The 27,216-nt window shown below is 46.2% G+C and overlaps 1 protein-coding gene across 2 annotated transcripts; it reads right to left on the reverse strand.

Annotated features, from left to right (window-relative positions):
- Window positions 1-447: 447 nt before the first annotated feature.
- On the reverse strand, window positions 448-25,658 carry snx25 (sorting nexin 25). 2 transcript variants are annotated; one of them, XM_083685531.1, is made up of 19 exons: window positions 25,053-25,658; window positions 24,341-24,425; window positions 19,556-19,772; window positions 17,251-17,423; window positions 14,684-14,870; window positions 11,706-11,776; window positions 10,555-10,745; window positions 9,064-9,195; window positions 8,317-8,592; window positions 8,016-8,180; window positions 7,427-7,558; window positions 6,751-6,891; window positions 6,257-6,370; window positions 5,204-5,365; window positions 4,907-5,024; window positions 4,471-4,537; window positions 2,760-2,941; window positions 1,634-1,734; window positions 448-1,179 (listed from the first exon to the last, which is right to left on the reverse strand). In XM_083685531.1, exons 1-19 carry the CDS (start codon window positions 25,365-25,367, stop codon window positions 1,111-1,113), a joined length of 2,898 nt encoding a protein of 965 aa, XP_083541657.1. In that variant the 5' UTR covers window positions 25,368-25,658; the 3' UTR covers window positions 448-1,110. The 2 variants fall into 2 exon arrangements, with proteins under 2 accessions (XP_083541657.1, XP_083541656.1); XM_083685530.1 differs by having other exon boundaries at window positions 24,257-24,425.
- Between the last annotated feature and the right edge of the window lie 1,558 nt (window positions 25,659-27,216).

Consider the following 27,216-nt stretch of genomic DNA (forward strand, 5'->3'; position numbering starts at 1 on the left):
GCCTGAGTAAATCAATCTGACTTGTGCATATGTTTGTATGTCTGTTGTATAGCATATACACTGTCTCTGTTGTGTAAATCAATCGAGATCATGTGTCAAGTGCGAATGGTAGCAGTAAGTTTAGAACTAGGCCTGTGTCCACAATGCATCTGAGAGTAGGAATGCTGATCTGGAATCCTGTCCAGTGTCCATATATAATAATAGTCCATAGGATCGAAAAAGGCAAAACTGATCTTAGATCAGCACTCATACTCCGAGATGCGGCCCTGGTCTAATATGAATGGTTCACTCCACACGGTAATCAGTACTCATGAGATTGGGTTCCTTCGAAATGTTCATTTAGTCCAGCGTCTGGTTGTACTGTACAGCCTACCTCCATATGATTTTGATGAGCTTACATACTGTAGAGGCCATACTGTCCAAAAAGTGAAGTCAAAATGTTTTCTTTTGCAATTTATTGCTTATAAAGGCTCTAAACAATTTTTTGGTAAAAATAAAATCTATCAATAATCACAAATAAAATTGTCACAATGACTTTACATGACATATTGCACAATGAAGCAGTTTACAATGGACAGATAATAACATATTGGTCAGGAATGTTTCAAGAGGTCTGTATGCAGCTTTTTGTTTTTCTTCATATGGGCACAACACAAATCATCATTTCACAACTATTCACATTTTATGTAAGAAGTCCTACCTCGATCCAAAATAAACCCCCCAAAAAAACAACCAATAGCCTGGTTCCCTGCAACAACATCTTGGCAGTTGAACTGATTTGTCGATACAATTCAGCTACTGAACAAAAAAAAGAAAAATGTGTAACTTAAAACAAACAGAACAAGCTTGTCTCCCTATTGTCAGCTCTAAATCAAGTGCATTCAGATAACGGTGCCTCTGCAACACAAATACATAATCCACCAAACGTACACACATCTCGTCTCCCCTGACTACCAAGAATTTAAGTCCACGTGGATCTCCAGGTGCACATCCCATTTCCTTTGGGTGAGTGCTGGTGTGTGCGTGCGTGTGTGCGTGCGTGTGCGTGTGTGTGTGTGTGTGTGTGTGTGTGTGTGTGTGTGTGAATACAGTATGTGTGTGGAAGTGTGGTCAGATGATCTGCTCCATCTCCACATTCAGCTCAGGACACAGCTCTTTGAGGAGCATCTCCATGAGAACCTAGGGACACATGAGGGTGAAGATCAGGATATTACACATACCGGTACTTACCTACCTGGTTACCTACCTGACATTACATATACTTGAACCCTACCTGGACTCTTATATGGGTAACATTGCTTTTGATTCAGAACAGGGGATACAGCCCATTCTGTCTGCTATATTTCTACACTTACATGGGTGAGACAGCTGACTCATACCCTGTAACACCCATTCTCTGAGTGGTTGGACCTGACTGCTACAATGGTATGTCCCACATTCAGCCACTAGATGGCAGACCACAACATGCTTGTGAAAATCCCAGCAGGGAAAGAAAGGGTGGCAGTTTTGTCCAGATTCACAAAATGTTACCTTGCCTGAGGCTAGCTGGCACATTTAATTATATTAATCTTGATTCATGTGAATTGATCCTAGTGTCTAAAAAATCTAATAAAGCAATGCGTGGTGAACGTACGTAAAGTAGATGCTTGTTGGCACTAGCCTCCTGAAGAGCGTTGAAGATCTTGATGATTCCGTACCGCGCGTTCTGCTGGCCCACCAGGCTCTGTAGTGCATCTGAGAGAGAGAGAGAGAGAGACAGACAGAGAGAGAGAGACAGACAGACAGAGAGAGTTCACACCATAGATAAAGATATAATTGTGGTTCGAAGACACATTCGAAATAAAAAAAACAAGACAATAATCTGAGACAGGGACATTAAATATGTGTCCACAGACAATGGAGCCAGACCGAGACATCTGTTGGAAGAGAACATTGCACACAAGAGATATCGGTCCGTTACAGATAATAGTCTGTTCCAAGGCAGTCTGAGACAGGGTTCCTCAATGAGAGATCTCTTGATTAAAATGAGTCAAGCCTCTGAGTGACACTCAATCACCAAGAGACTCATTATTGCAGAGTACCGACACGTCACATGTACCGCGCCAGTCACGCGTGCCCATAGATTAGTCATGCATGTGCTGCTGTACGTCAATCACTCCGTTTAGCAGAAGCCTAACCTCACAGTATCACTTCTTCTCATGCTGCGTGACATTTCATTTCAGTCTTGTTCCACGCACTAGGACGCCAACCCAAGCATGGCGGCCTGAGCCGGAGAGTGGCAGCTCTGGGGAGACGTAATTAAACTAGGCCCTCTGGATGAATGATGTGTGTAATTGCTCTCTTCTCCAAGACCGCCGAGCGACTACGCCACACAGTCTTTAGTGTTAATTTGTTTAGAGGCGACCCGTGATCTGTTCTAATGAGGGCCTGAGAGAATAATAGGCAGGCGATAGGCTTAGACAAATACTTCACTGGGTCCTTCAAGAGGATGAGTCTTGCCAAGGAGAACAGGATGACCAAATAAACTCTCTTAACAAAGGACCTGAATAACAGCGGTTGACACGATTAGGGTAAGCTTCATATCAGCATGTAACAAGCTTTGAAATGCATTCAATATGACAGTTGTCAGAGTTACATGCTTATTCCTGATTCAAGACGATTTTTTATTGACGAACCAGGTTTGATATATTGTAGAATGAAACCTGAAGCTCTCTGGTCTAACTCCAGACTGGCAGCGAAGCATCCCACGACTGACGTACCTGGGATATTGTCTAGCAGTTTCTGTTGTGCCCTCTCCTTGGTCTCCCGGCGTTCCGAGTCGGTGCGGACCTTATGCTGGGGGGCCAGCTTTCCGTTGGGCCAGAAGGTGTCCCGGAATAGGTTGATGTAGCCCACGAGCATCTGCTCACTGAAGATCCAGTTGACCGTGTCTCGAATCTGCCTGAGCAGGTAGGAGGAGAGAGGGAGGGTTAGCATTAGCTTAGCATAGCCTCATCACATTCATAGTCTACCTGAGAACGTTAGGATTAGCATTACCTCAACATATTTTGTTCTAAAAATGGTAGTTATCCAATGTGACAATTGACAATTGACAATCAGAAGTGAGACTGATCAGAGAGCCCCTTAACAGGCTTGTGGTGTCAGTGGGACATCCATTGTAAAAGCCCTCTGTGTATCTGAGGTCAGAGTGGAGGAGAAGTTTCACCGTGGCAGACTCCTTGCGGTGCTTGTCAGCTGAAATGGCTGTGAGTGACAACAGGGGCAGGGTTTGAGGCAGTCAGTGTGTGTGACTGAGTGTGTGTGTGTGAACCATTAGACCAGGCCATGCAGTGCTCTCTAATGACTTGATCCCTCCTCAAGGTCACAACCTGACGTTTGTCACCTACCTGTAGACGGATTTTGGTGGCGCCAGCCTTGATTTCAATGTGTCTGTAACTATTTACAGTTAAATTAGCCTTGCGGACATCGGAAGAAGTTGCACCCTCACCATTTGTCAATTCCTTTGTGATTGTAATGTATCTCACACCTTGTCCTTTGTTGGGAATGATATTTAAGGAGAGGGACAGCGAGATGTTCTTTGAGTTTTGGGTTAGGCCCGTCACAGTCATCATTCTCCTGTGTTGTCCTTGACGCACGTTAATGTATGATTAAAACTCATATGTTGCTTTGAAACTGTTAAATTGGTTATTTTGTTGATACTCTATTTTCATTCTTCCTATGTGCATTAAAGTGATGTTGTGCGCTAGATAAAGGTTCTGTTAATACAGCACAACATAATCGTGACCAGGATCTCCCATTTAATGTCTAATGTTCACACGCGTCGTTAACGACACAGAGTCGAGTCATCAGCTTCAGATATTGACCTGGGCGTAAACTCCTCGCACTCCGATTTATCTTAACTTGAGGGCATGGTAAAAATAGCATTTTGGGTATTCTTATGGAATCTAGGATCCAATACGATCGATTGTCTGTCACACAGGGATGAGCAAAGCATTATCAATCCTTATTAATCATGAAATATCAGATATTTAACGATGTATAACGTAATGTTAACTTGTATTAGTTGGTCATGTGACCACTTGTGTTGAGTTTGTTCGATCATGTCCATAACTGTTAGAAGTAATCATTGGGAATAAATGTATGTCTTATGTTTGACCCGTCCTCCATTCTTCAGTGTTTTATTTTCATATTCTATACACCCAGTCTCTCCACAGGGACCCAGCTAGTGATGGAGACATGTTTTGGTACACCACTGTTGAATAGACCCAGATGAACCTACCTACTGAAAAGGCCCTTTTATAACAACAACAACAACAACAACGATCATCATCAATTGGATTTAGGCTATATAGTGCTTTTCCATACACTCAAAGCACTTTACGTATAATAGGGGGGGACTCACTTCACCCACTTCCAATGTCAGATGTTATCCATTTTTAATGTGATTCATATCTAGAGATTGATGCTTACTTGTTGATGGTGCGTCCAAATGTGACTTGAACTAGTGCAATTAGTGTTTTCCGTACCCACTTGAACACTGTAGGAGCAAAAGGAAGACAGAGGACACATTCAGAGCGACTGATATCAGAGAATCTCTCTGAATAATGCAGGGGAAAAAGATCAGATAGACTAACAACGTTAAAGTCCCTAGGCTTCGTAAGCTACAAACCAGGACATCATCAATTCATTCCAGTTACTCTGCGTCACATGAATAATTTAAACATACAAACAAACATGACCCCTTTCTACAGACGCGCACACACACACACACACACACACACACACACACACACACACACACACACACACACACACACACACACACACACACACACACACACACACACACACACACACACACACACACACACACACACACACAATGGATATTGGAGGGTCCACTCACTGCCTCGGAGCTCAAAGATCTCTCCTATGAGCATGAAGCAGGGTTCCGCCAGGGCGTCCTTCTTCCCATCAGCCTCGTCACCATAGTCTGACAGGTCACTGTCATCCTCCGCCTCCTCCTGCCAAGGACACACCGGGGGGGGAGTTAGTGTGTGCGTGTGTGTGTGTGTATGTGTGTCTGTCATGGTGCTAACCTCTTGGTGGAAGAAGTCTCCAGGCAGATTTGTGCAGTGCGTGTGTGTGTGTGCGTTAGCTTGAAAATGTGTGTGTGCGTTTCCGTTTGTGTCCTAGTCCTAACCTCTTGGTGTGAGAAGAAGTCCCCAGGCAGTCTCTCCAGGAAGGAGGCGAGAGAGAAGGACGACTTCTTCTGGATGTCCATGACCTTGAGGTGTTCCGGGGAGGGGCTGAGGAAGGCGTACAGCGCCTCACTCTGGCACATCCGCTCATCACACAGCATCTTCTACACAGGGGGAACAACACAGCTCCACGTAGCATCAGGCTGCTAATGTAGCCGTACAACGTCAAACCGATGTGGCGCTCGAACCGAATCAGCATACTATTCTGTCGTTAGCGGTGTCCCTGCGGTCACTTGTGACTAATTGAAAGTGCTAAAGAAATATTGCAGATACTCCCCCACGCATTTGTTTGTGTTAATTTGCGGGTTCACTGCAACTGTATTTTTGGGAGAGTACAAGTGTGCGTGACGATCTAAAATATTCAATTTCCATTCTCATCTCCACACGGTGTTTTTGTTGAGTCATTTCTCAGTCTCCTAACTGTGAGTTAACTCAGCTGGAAATCCTGCTGGCCAAATTGACACGCAGAGAGAAATTGAACAGCAGGGGCGAGGGCACACTAATAACGCTCTTTCATTTCCTATCAGACGGCACACTGCTCTGACGCCCTGGGCCTGAAATGAGTCACCGAAGGACCTGAGCTACCCCCGGCCACACACCATCAACTCTGTTACACCTCCGAACGCGTTCCCCACAGGAAAAAATCATGTTTTTAAAAACAATGCTGTTCTTGAAAATGGAAAAAATGCTTTCTCTAAATCATAGCGACCGTCTTCTCAATACACTGTATTATATTCTATGTTAGTGAATAAGGCCATGTTCAAAACTGCATATTTCCATACTATTTAGTAGGCATATCAAGTCTTATTGAATGACCAGGACGTCATACTGCATTTACTGAGAAATGCAATCTGGTATGTTACATGGGTAGTACTCACTCATGCAGTATGCTAGTAAATGTACTAAGTACAGTCGTGGCTGATTCTCAACAGAGCCATGGCGTCACTGTTAGTCATCACTGCTAAACAGTGCTGAAGGTGTATCAAGCGTCTTACCTGTAAAAAGGTGTTGAGCTGGGTTTTAGACTTTTCAAGGAATTTTTGGTCAATGGATTTGAATGGCAGTTTACTAAGGGAGGGCAGTTGCACTTTCTTCAACGTCGGGAAACACTGCATGGAGAGGAGAGGAGGGGGGGAGAGAGAGAGAGAGAGAGAGAGAGAGAAAGACAAACAGAGGGAAAGAAAGAGAAGGGGAGGGCAGGAGAGAGGGACGGAGGGAGAGAGAGAGGTGTTATATTTCAGTTGTCAAGTGTCACCGCCAGCACCTCTCATGATATGCAGCGGTGTGGTGACTCACTCCATCTCCACGGCAACCCAGCCGGCGGCATTGCTAAGGGTGATTATCATCAGATCCAGGTGATATTTAAAAACAAACAGTGAGATGCGGCGGTAGCGTGGCACTGCTGCATGTTTAAATAAGTTACTGTTGTTGGGGGGGCGGGGGGGGGGGGGGGCAGTGTCGGCATGGGGGAGTGACACACTTCCTGTACCTCCGTCAACTTCCTGTGGAGCACTTGGAACTCGATGAGCTTCCTGCTGACGCTCCAGCGGCTGTTTTTGGTGTCGTCTCCCTCCAGGAGGCTGACGGAGACCGAGTAGCACGCCATCGTCTCCCCGTTCTCCTCCGCTGCCTGGGGATGAGACAGGGATATCAGTACGGTCATGGTGCGGTCATAGTACAATGTACTATAAAAAAGGTGCTTTGTTCCAAGTCATTGTTCGAATGCAGAACTGGACGATGCGTTTCATTAATCATAAGGGTCCATCGGTGCAGGGTGTAGAGGGAAGGCCTAGTGTGGGAAGGCCTAGTGTGGGAAGGCCTAGTGTGGGAAGGCCTAGTGTGGGAAGGCCTAGTGTGGGAAGGCCTAGTGTGGGAACTAAAGAGAGATGTGTTCCGTCTGATGCTTCACTGCCAATTAACAGACAAAGTAGGAATCACAGGACGTCTCTCAGACTAAATGAAGCACAAGGGAAATATGAAGAGTAGGCACAGCCCACGCCCTAAACCAGATAGAGCTTAAATGAAGCTAAAAATTAAAAAGAGGATCTCACAAATAAACAAAGAGGGAGGGAAGAGTGTGTGTGTGAGATTGTGGGTGGATGTTTATGTCCTTCTGACCGAGTGTATACAGGTGTGTGTGTGTGTGTGTGTCCCACTCCACTCACCTCGGCCCCGGTGATCACGGCCCTCCAGGAGCCCAGGTTCTCACACCACCAGTCCGTACGGGAGATGTGAAGCTGTAGGTCGCTGTGCTCCTTCTCCATGGCCCCGATCTCCTCCTTCAGCTTACACACAATCTGAGAAGGAGGGATAGTAATGCATGCACACGGTCAATGTACTAGAGAAAGGTACACACACAAACTTCGTCTGCTAGAGTCTAAAATATATGGCAAAAGAGACACTTGGCGCTGGATCACACACACCACAGACTAAGGCTGTTCAATGGCATTCCTCACGGGCTACTTGTAAGTTTCCAGACAGGAGCAACCCTCTCATAAATAAGCTATTAAAAGGCTCTGTGAATACCAGCGCGCAGACTAAGGTATAAAAGGTGTGCTTCACCTGAAGGAGAATGAGAGCATTGTTAAGGGGTTTGTGACTCAGGCAGCCAGAAAACAGAGGTGTGACCTTGACTTGAAGATAAACTCCATATCGACCTTCATAACACATCAACTTCCCCTAGTAGACAGACAGACAGACAGACAGACAGACAGTCTCTCTCTTAACTCTAGCAAGTGAGAGGTGGGTCTGTACCTTCTTGTCGGGTTTGGGGGCGTTCTGGATAGAGCCCAGCGCTTGGCGTTTGTACTCCAGCTTGTCGAAGAGCTGGCGCAGCTTGGTGGCAGCGTAGCTGGCCTGCTCGTTGATGCCCTTCGTGCCCTCGTCCAGCGCCTCCTCGCTGCCGTCTATGGTCTGGCACTGCCCAGGGCGGGAAAGAGGGGATGTCAAAATTAACAACAACTATTAACTACTGTGTGACAGCCTCATACAGCATGTTTGTGTGTGTGTGTGTGTGTGTGTGTGTGTGTCTATATGGGTCTGTGTGTGCGCCCACCCCTTCATCTTTGTCCTCGCTGCTGGACTGTGAGCTGCTCCGCTGCTCCTCCCTCCTGATGAGCCTCTCGTACAGGTTGCTGACCAGGAAGGAGGGGTAGTAACGCTCCTTCATGGTCTCGTACACGTCCCCCTGGATGCGGAGGAACACGTCCGTGCCCTTGTTGCCCACCAGAGTCTGCTGGATCTCCTTGTACAGGGCCTTCTCCACCGGGATCTCCCGGCTTTCCACAAAGAAGTTCTGGTAGATCTCGCCCACTAGCTGAGGAACCTCATTCTGGAGGAGAAGGGATTAAAAAAGGGGTTTTTCCAGTTGTGGTGGGTAGTTCATGGGAAGTTTATTCAGATGTGTTTCGTATGATGTCATGGAATGAGCGTGTGTTTTTCTTGGCTGTGTTTCCTAACTGTTCGAACACCTGCCCAGGGACTACAGTTGAAAATTAGCCAATTGGCTAAAACTGGCACATTTACAGTAATGTTAATTAATGTGCATTGTCCCTGAAAAACTAAACTTAATAATTTTAAGTAAAAGAGGTAGAAGAGGGGCTTAAAAATGTAGATTCTGGTCACTAACTATAACCTTGTAGAATAGAATGGAACGTTATTGTCCATCTGAGGATGGAAATGTGCTTTTGGCTGTTAAAACATCATAACAGGTTGTTCACATGATCATTGGGGAAGAGTGTGTGAGTGTGTGTGTGTGTGTGTGTGTGTGTGTGTGTGTGTGTGTGTGTGTGTGTGTACCTACCTTGTTAGCAGTCTTGAGTGTCTCCACCAGCTCCCAGAAGCTGATGAGAGCCCTCTTGTCAACCCTCTCCATGTAGACTCTGAAGTGCTCCCGGAACCCAGGGTTGGACATGATCTCCTCAAACTGCAGGATCTACAGGGAGACAGGACACACCATAGGAGGGTTAAAGAAAAGACATTCATTATCCAGGGAGACAAACAGACAACAGCGTAGGAAGGTAGCCCACTACAGGCTACAACCATGACTAATTCTGTATTTTCGTTTGGCTAGAATATCACCATTTCGGCCAATGCCAAAGCTGCTAGGACTCACAGAACTAGTTGCGTTCAATGTAAGGAATTGGGTTTAGTTTAGGGTTAAGTTAAAAAAGGTGAAGTTAGGGGTTAAAATCATTATGTGCTTTCTAGCCCGTTGACCTATTCCTATCTAGGGGATAGGAGGATACTCCTATCTAGGGAACAGAACAGGACACACTAGGAGGTTAAAGGAGAGGATACCTATCTAGGGAACAGAACAGGACAGAACATATTAGGAGGTTAGAGAGGACAGGATACCCAGGGAATAGAACAGGACAGAACAAACCACAGCTGGTTAGAGAAGGACACGTATTGGGTCCTGGGAGGACAGCATAGTCGACTGGGCTCAACGGTGACTCACTGCCACTTCACTCCATCAATGTCATTGATCTGAAGGTCAGCCAGGCGACCGGGGAGGGTCACACCGACAACAGGATCTCACTGGAGTCAACCTGGCATGCTTTTGTCCAATCGCTGACAGACAGCGAGACGACAGTGATTGTCATAAACATAGAGAGCTCAGCCGTCACGTCCTGAAGCTAATGGGCCAATGTTCCACTGGGGCGGAGAGGACTGACGGTGACCTCCAGATGAATGGAGAGAGAGAGAGAGAGAGCGAGAGAGAGAGAGAGAAAGGGGGGGAGGTGGAGAAGGAGAGAGGAGGAAAGAGAGAAAGAGAGAGCATGGCAGCTCAGCTATTATAGCTTATTCCCCCGAGAGTGTGGAGGAGGGCTGTGCAGCCAGTGGAATGTTTAATGACAGTACAATGCAGTTATGACAATAAGAGCTTGTAATGCGATTAACCGGATGGCAGAGGCCTCTCCTCTCCCCTCCCTGATGCCCTCACCAGAGCAGGAACCACCCAGTAGAAGAGGTCTCCCTCCCCTCCCCTCCCAAAGCAGGGAACCATCTGGTGAATCAACAGCTGTTGGGAGGTGCCACAGTGTGTGTGTGTGTGTGTGTTATAATAACTGTAAATAGACGGGTGTACAAACACCAGGGTAAACAATACCATAAACATGAATCTGCTGTATTATAAACATGAATCTGCAGGATATCATTTCTCACTAGCAGTGTGCCAGGGTTTAGAGCAGACAGAAAGCTAGAGCTGTGTGAGTTAGGGTGTGTGTATGTGAGAGAAAAGTGTGTGTGTGTGTGTGGGTGTATCTTTATACGTGTGTGTGGTCATCATTACCCTCTGGCTCTGGGGTCCTTCTCCCTCGTCCGTGGCCCCCTCCTCCTGCTGTTCGTAGTTGGGCCCACCCAGGAGGCGGATGCGTTTCTCACACTGTTTCTTGGCCACCGTCAGCTGGTTGATGTAGCGCTTCATGTCGCGCGCTCGGAGCAAGTCCGCCTTCATGGCTGCGGTCTTCTTCCCCTTGCTGTCTGCAAGGGAACAGGAGGGGAAACGTACGTCAAACACACCACAGTTGACCAGAGCTGTTCAGTATGGCACAAACTTTGTGGAACTTATTAGAACTACAAAATATTCTGTGTATGACGGGCATGCTTCTCTGACAAGTAACGCAAGGAATCATACTACATACTAAATACCTGAGTATGTACTTCACATGTGATATCCCATATTGGCCTCAACCATACTAGGTGCCACTTCTCTCATACTCTCTGTGCCTACCGCGACTAGACAGTATGGAGGTGTGCTGTCGTATCCATGCTACCTCAACCACATATAACCCACCTGCTCCGCCTACATCCGATCAGTTCATCAGAGAGGAGAAGGTGAAAACTGACGTTTGCAGCCTGTGGTTTAATGCTGGTTGAGAGACGTGTCAGTGAATGACATTTACATGATTGTCTGTTCAGGCTCCGGGGCTGTCAGTTTACGGCCCGCGGTGCGCTGGCTCACTGAGAGAATATTAAAAGGCATTCACTGGCTCGGCGAGACCTTTGGCTCATGAAATTTCCGGTTAATTTCTTCGGGTAATCACCAGACAGGCGCCTCTGTAATTGCCCCGCTGTCAATCATAGATAGTGGTAGAGAGGAAGCTCCATTGACGCAGACACACACAGGAAGTCATACTCGGGAGATGTACACGCACGCCTGAGCTGGTCAGTAGGCATGTAGTCCCATCCCAAATCAACCCCTGGCCCCCCATCCCATACGCAGGGTTGATCTAAGAAGACTTGGATAGGTGTCAATAATATAGTGTGATTCAGAGGGGCATGTTGGAGCTAGCCATGTTGTTTACACCCATCAGCACATCTTCTCAGATCTACACGAGTGAATAGGGCATAGGAGCCTAGGGGCTGATGGTTTAGGCCTGGTCTGGATTGCAGTAGCGAGGGTTTCTCACTAGGGGGCAGTTCAGTAGGCATAGACCTTACCTTTCTGCTTCTTCAGCTGTGGGAGACTGCTGATGGTGGTCGCCTGAATGATCTCCACCACAATCTGGTACCTAGGGAGGGAGAGAGGGAGGGAGGAGGAAGAGAGAAGGGAGGATAGAGGGAGAAAAGACTATCGTCAGCGAGAAAAAACACGACCAGCTAAATCTATGATCTTTAACACACAAGTATGACATTCACCCTCCCGAAAGAAGAGATTGTTAAAATCGATAAATGAGAAACACTGGCAGTTGGCGTAATTGGAAAAAGACTTGAATGAACGGTGCTGAATATTTATGAGCGGATAATGCCGCCCCAAGCAATTGGAAGTAGTGTAGTCAACCGCATGTAATTACTTGCTGAAAGTGGAACACGGGTCACTCAAGAGAGTTCAGGGCCCTGGGCTTGAAAAGAAGGTCTAATAGTTTCATCATCTCAACTCACACCAAATTAACCATAATATTTGAAACAGATGCGCCTCTGCATCAATTGGAATACTACAGGTAGTAACAACTGCACAGCATGCAACATATTGTTGCATTGTTTACTTTAAATGCGCCCCCCCCCAAAAAAAAAAAAAAAAAAAAAAAGCCACCTTTTTGTGGACATATTAAAACATGTAGTTAACATACATTGAGAGTATCAGACCTAGGCCTAGTGTATTTGCACACTGCTTGTGTGTCAGTGAAGAAACCCATCATCCAGCGAGTGACAACCATGGGCCTGGCTCTGTCTGAGAAGACTGGCTCATGGTACAGCAACCATGAACAAATACACTGCTGGTTCAAAAACATTAGGTACCAACTATTGAATGGCAAACGGCAAATCCACTTCAGTTTTTCATTTCACTTTAGAGCTCCCCTGCTACCAGTAATCATAGCATAGCTTGCTGTTCCCATGGAAACTCTAGGGTAATAAAGGTATGGACTGGCGAAGGGTCCTTTGTCAGTAAAGGTGTCTGTCTATGCCATCAACCATGGCTACTGGTTAGAACTAGTACGTACATGTGTGCACACGTACACACACGTGTACGTACGCACGCATGTACATATGAAAATTGCCTTTGAGGAATCATTCAGTTTAGCCAAACATTATCTCAATGATTGAGAATCAGACCATGCTGGTAAACAGACTAGTGTGGAGGTGCGGTAAACAATGAGACAAGGAGGCGAAGGCAAGTCGAGTCTGTTTACTCTCCACATAAAACACAACTGACAACAACACTGAGCGGGAAAAGCAGTCACCCGGAACCCCAAACATATAACTCCCGCCCACTCTCTTAAAGGCACAGATGCCCTGGTGAATGTCTCTCTCTCTCCCTCCTCCCTCGTAGGTCACTACACTAGCATCAATACATACAACTGAGTCATCCTATAATGCCCTGGCAAGGTCTCTGACTTCCAGCCTACTCTGTTACAGGGAACCCTGCCAGGCCTCAGAGATTTAGGAGACTATCCTTTGAAGTTCTATTGATCCAACTGTAAAAGTAGGACGAGTGGAAAAAAAAAAAAAAAGAAAAAAAAAAGACACCTTTTTTTCCAGAGCAACTTAAAAGGCTTAAAACCTCTGATCGATGGAGAAAACATTACTATGCTTGGCGATTAGGAGTTTGATATGTTGTGAGTGCTGTCCGGAATGGACAGATCAATTGATGGGGCCGCTATAGTGCTCGGCTTTGATCCACAGTATGACTCTCTACAGGGCTGGGTTTCTCGTCTTAACACCTGAGCTCTGCTTAGTCTCAGACCTGAGGCCATGACATGACTGCACAGCTGAATGTGTCGGGCTTTATGGAACACTTGTCAATGTCAAAGCTTCTTGGTCAGAATAAAGAACCTGTCAATTAATTCTAAGTGTGATATGCTACGGCTGGAGGCTGAAACCGGAGCGCAGGGCGGTGGAAAGAAGGGTAATGGCTGTAACCGCTGGACAGCAGAACACAGCGGGGGATGTAGAACAAAGAAAAACCAGAATCAGCAAGGCAGGAAGGGATTCTTTTTTCATCTGATGAAGGGGAAAAACCTGCACTTTACAGGTATGTCAATGACAGACAGTGGTGAGAACATGCACTAATGTTAGCTGCATTGATGTTTTCAGAGACCATGCTCCATATTCCGCCAGATTACTATTGGCCTCGACCCTACCTCCATTTCAGAGTTCCGGAGTGACCTCGCACGACCTCAACAATCACCCAAAAGGTGTCCCTCAAGGTTCCTCCCTCAGAACGGTCCTTTTCTTCATTGACATCAAGAGTACTTGCCATGCTTCAGGCTCAAGTGGACTGCTGCTCTGCAGTGTCACAGCCTCCCCACATTATCAAGTGTTAATTAAGGTTTACATGAATTACTAATCAATTATGTAATCCACATTAGCCGTGTGCGTGGCGTTGCGTACGTGAGCTGCAGCGCTAATATAGGAACTGTTTCTATTTGAGATGAGCCGTATTTGAGGGAACCTTTGTGTATCTCATCATCTCTTTTACAACCTAAAAACAAACCCTCATGGGTGTCTCAACAAGTACTGGGAGGCTATAGATTTTGAGAGACAAGTTTCTGACTTTGGAACAAATACATTTCCAAGAAGTAACAGATCTGTTAAAGGATTCTGGAGAGAAATTGTAAGGATGATACACAACATCAAATTTGGTCAATCCTAGGTATGAAATCTAACTTGTAGTTATTTCCTGGTGGGCTTCATTTTGTATGGCATACAAAAACTGGCTTACAGTGGAATCCTACCACTCATGTAGCTTATAGTACATTCTGGAACAAACACAAAACGTACACTTGGGCAGCTTTAAGTGGCATCCCCAGGCTTACTATCCACACAATCTTGGAAGTCTAACTATGACGCTTGGAAAGTAATGTGGGGCTGGTGTCAGTCAAGGCACCACACACACACACACACACACACACACACACAGACAGACACACAGAGAGAGAGAGAGAGAGTATGAGAAGGGTGAAGCAGGTTGCCCTCACCTGAGCTGTTTGAGAAAATCGACGTCGGAGGAGGAGCTGATGAGCTTGATGAACTCCTCGTAGGAGGCGGCGTAGGTATAGGCCTTCTTGTGGTGCTCGTTGAGCTGCTCCCGCTGCTCCAGCTGGGACAGCAGCATGCGGTTGATGTAGTCTGGGTCACTCAGCACCTCCACCAGGGGCTTCAGCACTGGGCACGCAAAAAACACACACACACACACACACACAGAGTAGACAGAGTAGACAGAGTAGACAGAGAAACAGCATTAGGGACTTTCCTCTGAAGCAGGACTTTCCTCTGAGCAAGCACACAGACACACACACACAGACACGGTAACTGGCTTACAGTGGAATCCTACCACTCACGCACATGTAGCTTATAGTACATTCAGGAACAAACACAAACGTACACTCGGCCAGCTTTAAGTGGCATCCCCTGGCTTACTATCCACACACACAATCTCGGATCTCTCCTTTTGATATCCTAACGATAGCACTTCTGTGCCATGGGCTTTCTGTGTGGGCCGCTTGCAATTTCATTTTAATGAAAGGGTTTAAACTTTTATAAGGGGTGACTCATACATGCTTGAAGTGCACAGGGGGTTTCAACATCCCAAACAGAGAAAGCTGGATGGGGAGGCAGAGGGCCACGGCTTCATCAGTCTGACAGCAGGCTGGCTGGATGGCTGTAGCTCTGGGGGTTACAGGCTGGCCTGAGAAATAGGTTGGTGTGGGGGTGTGTGTGTGTGAGTGTGTCTAGGATCCACTCTGTTGACTGTTGAGAAAGAGAGACAGACGGAGAGAGACATCCTCTTCCTCTAGCTAGTCCAGAGATAGGATGTTCAGGGAGGCGTGAGCAGCATGCCTGCCTGAGCATCGGTCTTCTCTCTCTCTCTGTCTCTGTCTCCCTCCCTCCCTCCCTCTCTCTCTCCATCCCTCCCTCGTCACTTTCATCTTCATCAGATCTGTTGTGTTTTGACAGCCCTTTTTGTTTTGCCTTGCTCTCTGGCGGGGGACGAATATAGAAATCTGGATATTTGGGACAGCTTTAGCTGTTGTGTTGGGGAGGATGCCAGTGTGTGAGCCAGCCTTATTCTATCAATCTACAGGTTTTTGTTTCTCTGCAAAACACCTCACCAAATATGTGCGTTTGACTCGCAGCATTTTGAGAGCTTCGCCCGATGCCATGCTATATCATATTCCTCCCACGCGACCTGCAATGGCTTCTTAACAACAATTTCACAGATAATCTCTTGGAAATTGGAATCAGAGATCTAATAAAGGCTTCGGCCACTCCAGCACCAGGGCTTTATTACAGAGGCCAGAGAGAGAGAGAGAGAAAGAGAGAGAGAGAGGGGAACTGACACACAATGGTTCATTGTTGAAACACTCGTATCCATCCTTCAATCTTATTACTGTGCTGTCAGATCCAATCAAAACCAATTGCAATAAGCTCATTATATCCCCTCCCGCCCCTCCAAAAAAAAATCTAATCTAATAACCCAATTGCTGAGGTGTAGTAGGTGTAGTAGTAACACTGAGCATGTTGGTGTCTACGATTTCTGCAGAGGTCTTTGATGTAGAGTCTCATTACTATACGATCAGAAAGCCAAGAGAGGTAAGAGAGCAGACTCTCCTCCATCCTCGCACATTAACACGGCCAGCCTGCGGTGGTGATGGCGCTGCCAGATCTAATATGATCTCTACCTTCGACGAGGGATGTTGCTAAGGAACAGGGATAATAAAGATCTAATTAGGGTTGTGTAAAGTATATTTTGGTCACCCGGCCGTCTGTCTGTGTGCTGTAAGACAAACCCGTCGCCCCCACACACACACACACACACACCCACCCCTACCCTGAGCTGCTGTGCTCCCTCCTCTCCTCCTGCGCGTCCCAATTCCCCACCCTTTTCCTAAAGCCGATGCACTCACACGGACTGAGAAATCAGACGATTGGTCTCTTCCAGCAATCGATTCCCTTTTGAATCGTGATGGGGGGAAGTGCACAAGTTAGTGCATACTTCAGGAAAAAGGGTGGAGAATTGGGACGCAGCATGCCTCTGCTCAGGGAGCCTCCTGTCACTGGGGCCCCCCCTCGGTGATGGTGATGCCAACAAGACCTCAGCTCTGTTTTTAGAAACGAGCCTCGCAGGGAGGGGAAGTGAAAGACTTCTGTGACATTCAAGGCCTCTTCTCACTGCATTGTCATGAATATTTTATGAGGAAATGTATGTTTGTTTCTTCAGGTTTTTGGGGTGTGTGTGTGTGTGTGTGTGGGGGGGGGGGGTGTAGAACACTGCAGCAGCCAGCGTCATGGCGCATGTCAGTGCTGCTGCTGCGTGGGGAGTGAATCTGGGTCACGTTCAGAAGGCACCAAATGTTAGGAAATGTTCAGTACTACAACACCAAGCGCAATATACATTTTTATAACCTTATTGTTCACATTCCCCCCCCCACCCCAAATCTTTCTCTCCCATTTCTCTCCCTGTGAAACACATCCCAGATGTAGGGACACAGACATCCATATAGCCAGTAATGACACCAGTGGGGTGGGGGGGGGGGGGGGGTACCTTTGGTGCTGATGACCTCCACCAGCACCACGCGGAGGCTGTAGGAGCGGGCGTCACGCGCGGGCAGCAGGCACAGCATGAGCAGACGGGCGCAGCAGTGCAGGAAACGCAGCTCGTCCTCGGGGCTGCGCAGACACGGGTGAAGGGGGAAGGGCTTGGGCAGCTCCTCCTGCCTGGAGGAATGGAGAGAGGGAGGGAGAGAGAGGGTGGTTAGGTCACTGAAAAAAACAGCTTGGAGTCAGAGAGAAGAGAGACAGCTGCTGAATGGAGGGCTGCTTGGGGCTCATCAAAGAGCCTGGCTCATGTCTAGACAGAGAAGAGTGGAGTCAGCGTCTGGAGACACACACACACACACACACACACTTTTTAGTTCCACAAAGTGAGTCAATGCTGGTCTATATGCTTAAGCTGATTAAGGATAAGTCAATTCACTGGCAGTAATTGGAGTGCTTTGTTTTCCTCTGGATGCTCAGTAGCTCAACAGGCCCAGTCAGCCAGCAGAAGGAGGCAGTCATGAGAGGGTTAGGGTTAGATGCTGGAGCTAACCCCTTCCTCCTGACAGCTGACAGGGTGACGCTGCGCTCACAGCCGTGTCACTTTAAAGAGCTGTGACAGTGGCGTGACGTACGACAGAAACCGTGACAGACAATGTGCTTCGGAATCTCCTTTGGCATTTTTCAATGCTTGCTTTGTTTGGGAGACGCATGTGGACTGTAAAAACACTGCAATGGTAGCATGTGAGGACAGATGTGGCAACCACACACCAGCCATGTGTCCGTAATGGCAGCTTTCTGTGAGAAAAGGCCTCGCTGAAATGGTATAGCAGAGGCTGGCCTAAAGTGTTGTTGATACATCAACAATGACTAATTAAAAGTGTTGATGTAAGTAATAGTGATGATGTGTATATATATATATATATATTTTTGTAAGTCAGGGTACCTTGGTCTCAGAAGGATGAGCACAGCGGCTCTTTAAACTACATCTTAACAGTCCCTCCTAAAGACCGCTTCAGCCTCACTACCCCCCCTATACTAACCCTAACCCCGAGACCTCTTCTCCCCTGTACAAGTTCTCTCCTGCTAATAAAAAAATTAGCCTACTGGCATTACGACTGCCAATGGCCCCTGGTGTGAGCATTGATTACTTTGTCTTATGACGACTGTTGGATAGATGATTCACTTACTTAAACAAATGTATTGTTGTAAGTCGCTTTGGATGAAGGCGTCTGCTAAATGGCATGAATGTAAATGTCAACACACCAGCATTCACAAAACTCCACATGCAATCCGAGAACCATTACGCCGTCCTATACGAGGTGACGGTCTGACCTCCGGCGCTAAACTCCTGATGAGGGAGCGAATACGGCGTAGCCGAGACAACCGAGGCGAAACCTTCTCCGTTAGCTAACCTTCTACCTGCCGTCTAAATCGTGCCACAATTCAATTGGTGACATTTGGCGGTAAATGTCAACCAGTCACAACAGAGCTGAGGAGACCTTGTTTCAATGTCGACTTTGTTTGGAGCCGTCAGCCGTCGAGGTGCATCTTAATCGGTTGCTTCCCTGTATTGTAACGCTACAGTATGAAGTATAATAATGAGCCTGACAGGCTGCATTATAATTCATCGAGGTATCTAAATTCATCCTCTGGGTTGTAGTTTTACTCCTTCTGATGCTCCTACATCTCCCATGTACCAATCTGGGACTTGTTCTCCTGTTCCAATGGTCATTTGAATTCATGACTGATTTTCGAAGAATATGACTTACTGTATATGAATGCCTGGTGAGCTTAGTACAATTGTCTTATCTTTTATCATAATCCAAAATAGGATTTACATGTATTACATGTATGTAATTGTTTCATTGTTTGTAAACAATATTATTGGAACCAAACACTACAGCTTTGAAATATGTTTAAAACTATCATTTCAACATCGTTGACTGTTGCATGGAGTCGTGGCATTCAGAGATCCGTCACATTACCCCAGCCCTTTTATCTCAACCGACCTGCAAAATAAAATGACGGTTAGCAGCTTTAACTGCTAGATTAGGTTATCGTGCATGGGGCAGCAGGCACAGAGCTGACAGCCAGAGGAGTGACTTTATAGCGTCATAAACACGTTATCAGAGCCGAGAAGCCATCTTCTCTCCTGTGCCGAGGTAGTACGAGTTCGTAACCCGAGCGATGCCATGTTAGGCTTCCTGCCCTGACTCAAACCTCTACACCTTTCCTCCCTTTTCCCCTCTTTCTCCCTCCCTCTATCCATACCCCCCCCCCCCCCCCCACCCCACCTTCATGTCTCTTACCTGGTGCTGGCAATTTTGAGGTCACAGAAGTGGGCGTGGAGGGTCTTGACCGAGTCATTGCACACCACGTTGACCACATCCACGTCAGCCAGACGCCCCCGCAGCTGCTTGACCATCTCCCAGAAGTCCTCCGACAGCATCTGGTAGAGCTGGCCCTCGTCACGGCTCAGGGGCACGTACCACGACAGGATGTAGTCCCGGTAGCTGTAGTCAAACACTGCACGCACACACACACACACACACACAAACACACACCTGTAAATACTGAGATACAAAACAAAGGATGTGGTCTCTGCTACTGTAAACAGACACACAACACAGTATCTGTGACCGTAAACACAAACCCACAACAACACAGGAGCTTCGGTAACTGTGTAAGACAGATGACGTAAGCTTATAGTAAACCAACAATGAGCTAGAGAACTCCTGCCTCTTACCCTAAGCCTAACCTCTGTGGGACTAAGCCACGCCCATGCTCCCCCCCTGGCTGCTTCTTAGGTCATTGGATGACAGTGAAAGCCTCTTCTACAGTTGGGACCTTTCCTTCAGGAAAGGCAGTGTGGCACTCCAGAGCATAGCCAGTGCAGCAGCACGACAAAGCGCTTCCTGAGCGTGACCTCCCTCTGCCAGTGTCAGTGTCGCATTGTCACGGAGCGACCTTAAGACACAGACGGCTCCTGCGAGACGCCCAGTCGGAGGAGCACCAAGTCTTGCCAGGTGACAGATGGCGGGGCGTGCAGCCAAAGGGATTTACACCTACTCGCAGACGACTACGCTGCTCCATACTGCCGGAGTCGGTGCTAGGTTCTATGCCACAGAGAGGCAAGAGAGAGAGAGAGATAGAGAGCAAGCTAGGATGCACAGAAGGGTATACCGTACATTACAGTACATCAGTGCAGCGACACTTCTCCATTTCTATGGAGAGCTGGGTAGCACGGCATCATTGTGTGGTTACTCAGGTGTCAAGTGAAGCACTCCAAAGTGTAGCCTCGCCAAAGATAGAAGGCTGTCAAAGAATAGCGTACCCTTCAACTGCCCATTTTCTTTTGAGTGCTCTCTCTCTCTCTCTCTCTCCAGACAAGACTGTCTATAGACTTCAGAATGAGGCCTGTAGAACATAACTAAGTACTCTCCTCCCTCAGAATGGAGAGAGAGAGAGAGAGAGAGAGAGAGAGACTGCAATATTTACAAATGTATTTCATGCCAACAAAGCACATTTCAATTGAATTGAGAGAAAGAGCCCTGGTGTAAACATTCATGCTGTTACACAAAGGAGGTGGCAGGACTCATTCAGTCAGGCATCTGACCATAAGCATTACTACCCAGACAATACCACAGCACATCCTATTATCACTGGGCTGTGTGTGCGTGTGTGTGTGTGACTCATCTTATTATGAGTGAGTGAGTGAGTGTCATCACTCATCTTATTACGATTAAGGGGTGTGTGTGTGTGGCTGTTTGACTCCGTGTGTATTTCCAGGTGTGCTTCACGCATTCCCTTCATAAGTGGTCCATTATGCTGCTGCCTGATGGAGTGGCCGGCCTGCCATCTCTGTAGTTAACGGGCATTAAGTCATGTGGTCTCCTTAAAAACCTCTCCTGAACCAACACAATACAGGACAGGACAGGCCAGGCCAGAGAGCAGAAACATCTTTCTACTGCAATGTTCTGACATGCAAACACATGATATGAATCACAACAACAGCAGGAAGGAGGCATAAGCGCAAATCTGTAAAACAGTAGGCTAATAATAGCCTACATGACATGACAAAAAAAACGAAACAACACAAAATCAAAGCGCTTTGTCGCTATTCGCATCTTATTGGCCTTCCCCCCGTGGAGCCAGTGAATGACGCGACTGCATCAAAGCCATGGGGGGAGAGATGTTCAATTCCCAAGTGGGGGCTAACTGTTGCACGAGTGTAAAATAGTTGGCCCACAGCCAAACACGCTGCAGCCGTACGTCTGAATGGAGCAGTGTGCAAACGTTGCAGAGGATCAGCTACCCGCTCCATGCCATCAACACTGGCCCTTTCTTTCCCACCAGTCATGTGAGTGGCTTCGTAGCACCGCTTCACCGCAGATCCTTAATCCCAGCCCATACAGGCAGGGTGTGTGCGCGCACGTGTGTGTGTGTGTGTGTGTGTGTGTGTGTAGCAAGGATGGATTGTTTCACATTTCTCAACTTTTGATGTGTTTACAAGAGGTACAAATTCCAGGCAAGTGGGTTTTACTTCACTTCAATTATGTTCTTGGGATTAACAGTCTGTGCTTTGATACACAGCCGGTTAAATACATGCATATAGTGATTTTGTTACTAGGCATTCACTTTCACCACAGAACTCTAACAGGTTATTTGGAGGAAGAGTCAACATGCTCATATTAATATTTCAGAATAGTGTTTGATCACAACACCTGGGCAGGAAAGGGTTCAAAGGAATTAAAGGAAATGTTCACCTAAATTATGCTTGAACGGTCACTACTAATGGGTGTGTGTGTGTGATGGCTCATTAAAGTATGTATCTACAATATGTAGCCTATATGGATACCACTGCCTTGTCTTCAGAGGTAGGGCCCACCAGTATAGGTGAAAGTGAGAGGCGGAGAGAGGAGTGGTTGGTCACTGACTTTCCTTTTTGTCTGGTACAACAGCCACTTGATATCCCATTAGCTAGAACTCATTTCTCCAATCAATACTAAACGCATTGTCTGGTCCTCAAGTTGGCTATAAGCAATAAAGAAGTGTGAATGAGAGAATGATTTAACATAGTTCAAGTGCTCAGTGACCATGGTTGATGTCATTTCTACTCTTAGTTTTTTTTCTTATGCACCTGTCGAATGCGGAATACAGGTGTGCAAAAACCCTTTTTGGCTTCAAGACGTACCCACATTCCCTGGCTCCTGATGTGAAACACAATGATTGTACTTCCAACCAGAATAAAGCTTTAGTGAGCGCTGTCATCAATTCCTGACGACTTTGACGTGTTATTGGTGGGAACGTGTATCGTGGAGCTTCACCATAGGGGCTCAGCAAAAGCAGCCAGCAGTGTGTGGACTAATCTAATTACACCCACCCTGCACAGAGAGAGAGAGAGAGAGAGAGAGAGAGAGACAGAGAGAGAGAGAGAGAGAGAGACAGAGAGAGAGACAGAGAGAGAGAGAGACAGACAGAGAGACAGACAGAGAGACAGACAGAGAGATACACCAGCCAGGAACATAACCCTGATTCTGTTTCCCTTAGAGTACTGCTGAAGAAACATAATAACGACTCTAGACTGGAGACATTGAACGATTAGATAACAGTCTACAGATTCAGAGGAATCATATAATATATCTACACTGAATACATTTTGCATCATGACCAGAAGATGCTGTTGAGCATAATAAGAAGTACACTGAATACATGAAGGTGACTGTGTCCTCTGATGTTAGACAGAGAGACGCGTCCTGTCGTGGTAGGCATACTAGGCAACAGATAGATCCGATCTGTCCTCCAGCACAGATAAGGTGTGTGTAATAGGCCTACTCAGTTGGACCAACATCAACTCTCAAATCTGGAGGTCAACCCCTACCTCACAGACACAGGACCATGGCAACCCCTACCTCACAGACACAGGACCATGGCAACCCCTACCTCACAGACACAGGACCATGGCAACCCCTACCTCACAGATACAGGACCATGGCAACCCCTACCTCACAGATACAGGACCATGGCAACCCCTACCTCACAGATACAGGACCATGGCAACCCCTACCTCACAGATACAGGACCATGGCAACCCCTACCTCACAGATACAGGACCATGGCAACCCCTACCTCACAGATACAGGACCATGGCAACCCCTACCTCACAGATACAGGACCATGGCAACCCCTACCTCACAGATACAGGACCATGGCAACCTCTAGCTCACAAATACAGGACCATGGCAACCCCTACCTCACAGATACAGGACCATGCCAACCCCTACCTCAAATACAGGACCATGACAACCTCTAGCTCACAAATACAGGACCATGACAACCCCTACCTCAGAAACATGTCTAACCACACTACAGAACAGAACATCTTTATAGCATTGGAAGGGGTGGCGTGGGAAGGGGTACCATTATAAAAGCAACATTTCTACATTGACATGGATTTCATCACAGACACTGCCAGGCTGTCACACTATCCATTAAAGTAATCTGTCTGCCAAGCTGATCATCAGCTCCCCCTCTCTCTATCCTTTATTCCACCAGCCTTTCCCATCTAAATCATCCATTGGCTTGACAGCTCAGGATGTGCTGTTGTGACAGAAGATTTATTCACTATTGTTTTCTCTCTTCTCTTTCAGACAGAGCAATCTTTGGCTTAAATGAGCACAGGCCATTACCGGGGTTGCTGTCCGACTCACCACCCTTCCCTCCAAAGGGTGCACTCTCTCCCTCTCATGGTTAAGCCTAAACATGAAATTAAACCATACCTTTAAATGAATTGGATTGGTTTAAGAAATACGGTAAAACCTCCCTCCAGCCCATGTTTACATCAACCCAAAGAATGCACATTCCACCTACTATAGCCTATCTATTCAGATCTACAGGAGAGACTCGGCCCAGCAGCTGATTTGGAATTCAGCGTTTGACACAGGGGAGATAGGAGGGGAACCAGGAAGTGAAATTCTGTTACACAGCTGCTGACCTATAAAAAGACTCACAGGCTGTTCCTGGGGACTGCATCTGCTGACTCCACACAGATGGTGATGATTTATTCATTATGTTTTCGGTTTTTAACCACAAACCTTCTTTAAGGGCCTTGTCCACATTGTGTGATACCACCACTCTCCTCGTCTGCGTTGGCTCCAGGAGAGGCACAGAGAAACGTCCCTGCAAACACAGTATCAAATCATTTAGATTGGCATAAATGCATTTCTACAGTTAGAATGATGGATAGGCGTTTGCTAACTATAGGCCTAGGGCCAGTGAATATTACATTTTATAAACAATGACAGTTAAGTGCTAATTGTGGAACAACTTAGCCTGTACCCAAAGAAATTGAGTTTTGTGTTCGTATCCATTCAATCCATTGTATGCTAATGATGACTTGACCCTGTCAATATTCCAATTGTCCATAAGGACAAACTAGGCTATTTCAAGATACACTTTCATACATAATTTAATAGATCCTGGACAAGAGGCAAATACTGAGAGATGTCAAACCCAGAGAGTCAGTTTGGGAAAGGCAGCCTTGAGCAACAAGGACGTTTCAAAACAACAAAAACGCCCACGCAGCATTCTCCTGGACATCACATCAAGACATCACATCAAGATCAAACAATGCTTGTTTCAAACGCCTTACTGAAGCTCCACAACATAATATCAAATCATATGCCATGCAGGACTTTTACTAGCACAATTACTGTAGTACATGCCTACTGCCAGTCAGTCTTCAGAAATGGATGATATGGACAGAATCTATGACAGAAACATGAATGTGAACGATATGATTCTTACCATTAATTTGTTAAACAAGTCCAACAGGTAAGTAGACTGTCTGTTTGCAATGTCAAATCTGCTAATTTTAGGGGGACTCTTCTTCACAAGGAGCACAATGCTCCCCAGCAGAAAGCAGAGCAACGCAAAGGAGACATAAATAAAAAGCTTCAGAAAAAATGACGTTACTGTAAGCCCCCCATATCCAAACTGAAAAAGTAAAGCTGCGACGATTCCCAAGCAAAAAGCTGGCAAAAAACGGAAAGAGGGACCGATGGAGACGGCGCTAGACATGGGGGCATCGGCGCTGCTGCTGCTCCTGCCAGCAAAATGCATGCTGCTGTCAATGACATCTCCTCAACGCCGACAAGAGCACAGACTTTGTGTTCCTCGCATTTGAATCTTCATTCATACGCATTGACCCTCTTCGGGAGAGAAGGCACCCAATAACATGGGATGCGGGATCTTACAACTGGTGTGAAATCCAAGAAAACAACATGTCCTTGCTCTCACTATTGGCTTCAGATTTGCATTCTAAAGCAAGCAAGGTCTCGAGTCCCATGTAAACAGTTTGAGAAAGCTAGCATGCTAGCCAGCTACTGTTGCTAGCCAACTAGATTGCTCTGATTTTCACTGAACGATTTAGCTAGTTAGCTACCGTACCTAGCAAATCAAATGCAAAAAACAGCTTGTAAGTTAAATTACCTACATACAACGTATAACTACGACTTGAACTGTCGGTAGAGGCTAGGTAGCTACATAATAATAATATAATAAAAACACTCGGGTAGAGTGTTAGCTAGCTTTTAATTGCTAACCCACTCCAGCAGCAATTATCTAGTAATAGCTAGCTTAGCTAACGTTGGCTTGTGTACGTAACGTAGAAATCAGTAGCTAGTTAGCTAAAATAGGCAGACCTTTTTCCTAACCATTATGTTTGCAAATGCACATTAAAACAATCAAAACACCCTCCCCTCCCAAAAATTAAAAAAAAAAAAAAATATATCGTATTCCTGGGTGTCCTCCGAAACAGCTGATGATTACACCTGTATGTTGTCGAGGAAGCGAGGGCAGCTTTGTCACGGATCGCCCGCTATCTTCATATGACTGACTAGCGAGTTCACTTGACAGACAAATCTCTCCGCACGTAAAAAGTGTCGACCAATCGGCGTGGCTGTGATCAAATCAGAGAAGTTGTCAGTCAGGGGGTCACTGGTTGACCCAGAGCTTTGGTTGAACTACTGTACTAATAATAACATATACCTTGTTTGGAAATCTTTTCATATCAATGTGGTTGATTCATCAAGGCCAAAGACAACCACCTGATCACGTACATACACATTTTCACTGATAAAACATATCTCCCTTATTAGGTATTGATCTCTGATCAGTTGCATGATAACACAAACTTATTTCTTATTTTTAGCTAATATAATAGCTGTATAGAGGCTCTCTGCTAATACTCATTTCAACCACAAAGTTATTTCATGAGAAAGAAATGTTTCTCTAAAGACCTCTACTGCCACCATGTGTTAATACTTCAACACATATGGCTGGTTTCCCAGACACAGATTAAGCCTAATTTTAGACTAAAAAGTGTTTCAATGTCGATTTTCTAGTCCAGGACTATGCTTAATCTGTGTCCAGGAAACCGCCCCATGGTGTAAATGAGAACAGAGTTGGCAACTGAGTGGACACCACACAGACAAGATAGTCCTGTCCAGTAACAACCCTTAGTCCCTACACACTTGTGTAAATCAGAATGGATTAGTTCAAAGTTACTATATAGAACTTTCAACCTTTCAAAGCTTTTGAGATAAGTGGGTCCCCTAAATTTATTGGACAGACAGGGGCACACCTCCTCACACCCATGACCAAAAGCTTATTTTGCTAAAGTGTGTTAGCCTTTAATTAAGTGTGGGGTAATGAGATAAGGAATTGATTAACATTATGAACCATACAGTCAACAATCAAGTCAAAATTGGATGTAAAGAATTAGTGACGAAAGTTCCATATTGTATCTACATGAGCATGTATGAGCAAGATGGCAGTCGCTCCCTTGGCCCTTCAGTAGGTCTAGATTCTTAGGTTGCTCCACCCTGCCCATTGATAGGTTTGGTGGGATTGTTTGGCTAATTTTGCGCTCTTTCTCCTTTGAACTAAGAAACACATCATTGTGTGAGAG

Source organism: Argentina silus (genome assembly GCF_951799395.1).
Source record: "Argentina silus genome assembly, chromosome: 15".
NCBI classification, from domain to species: domain Eukaryota; kingdom Metazoa; phylum Chordata; class Actinopteri; order Argentiniformes; family Argentinidae; genus Argentina; species Argentina silus.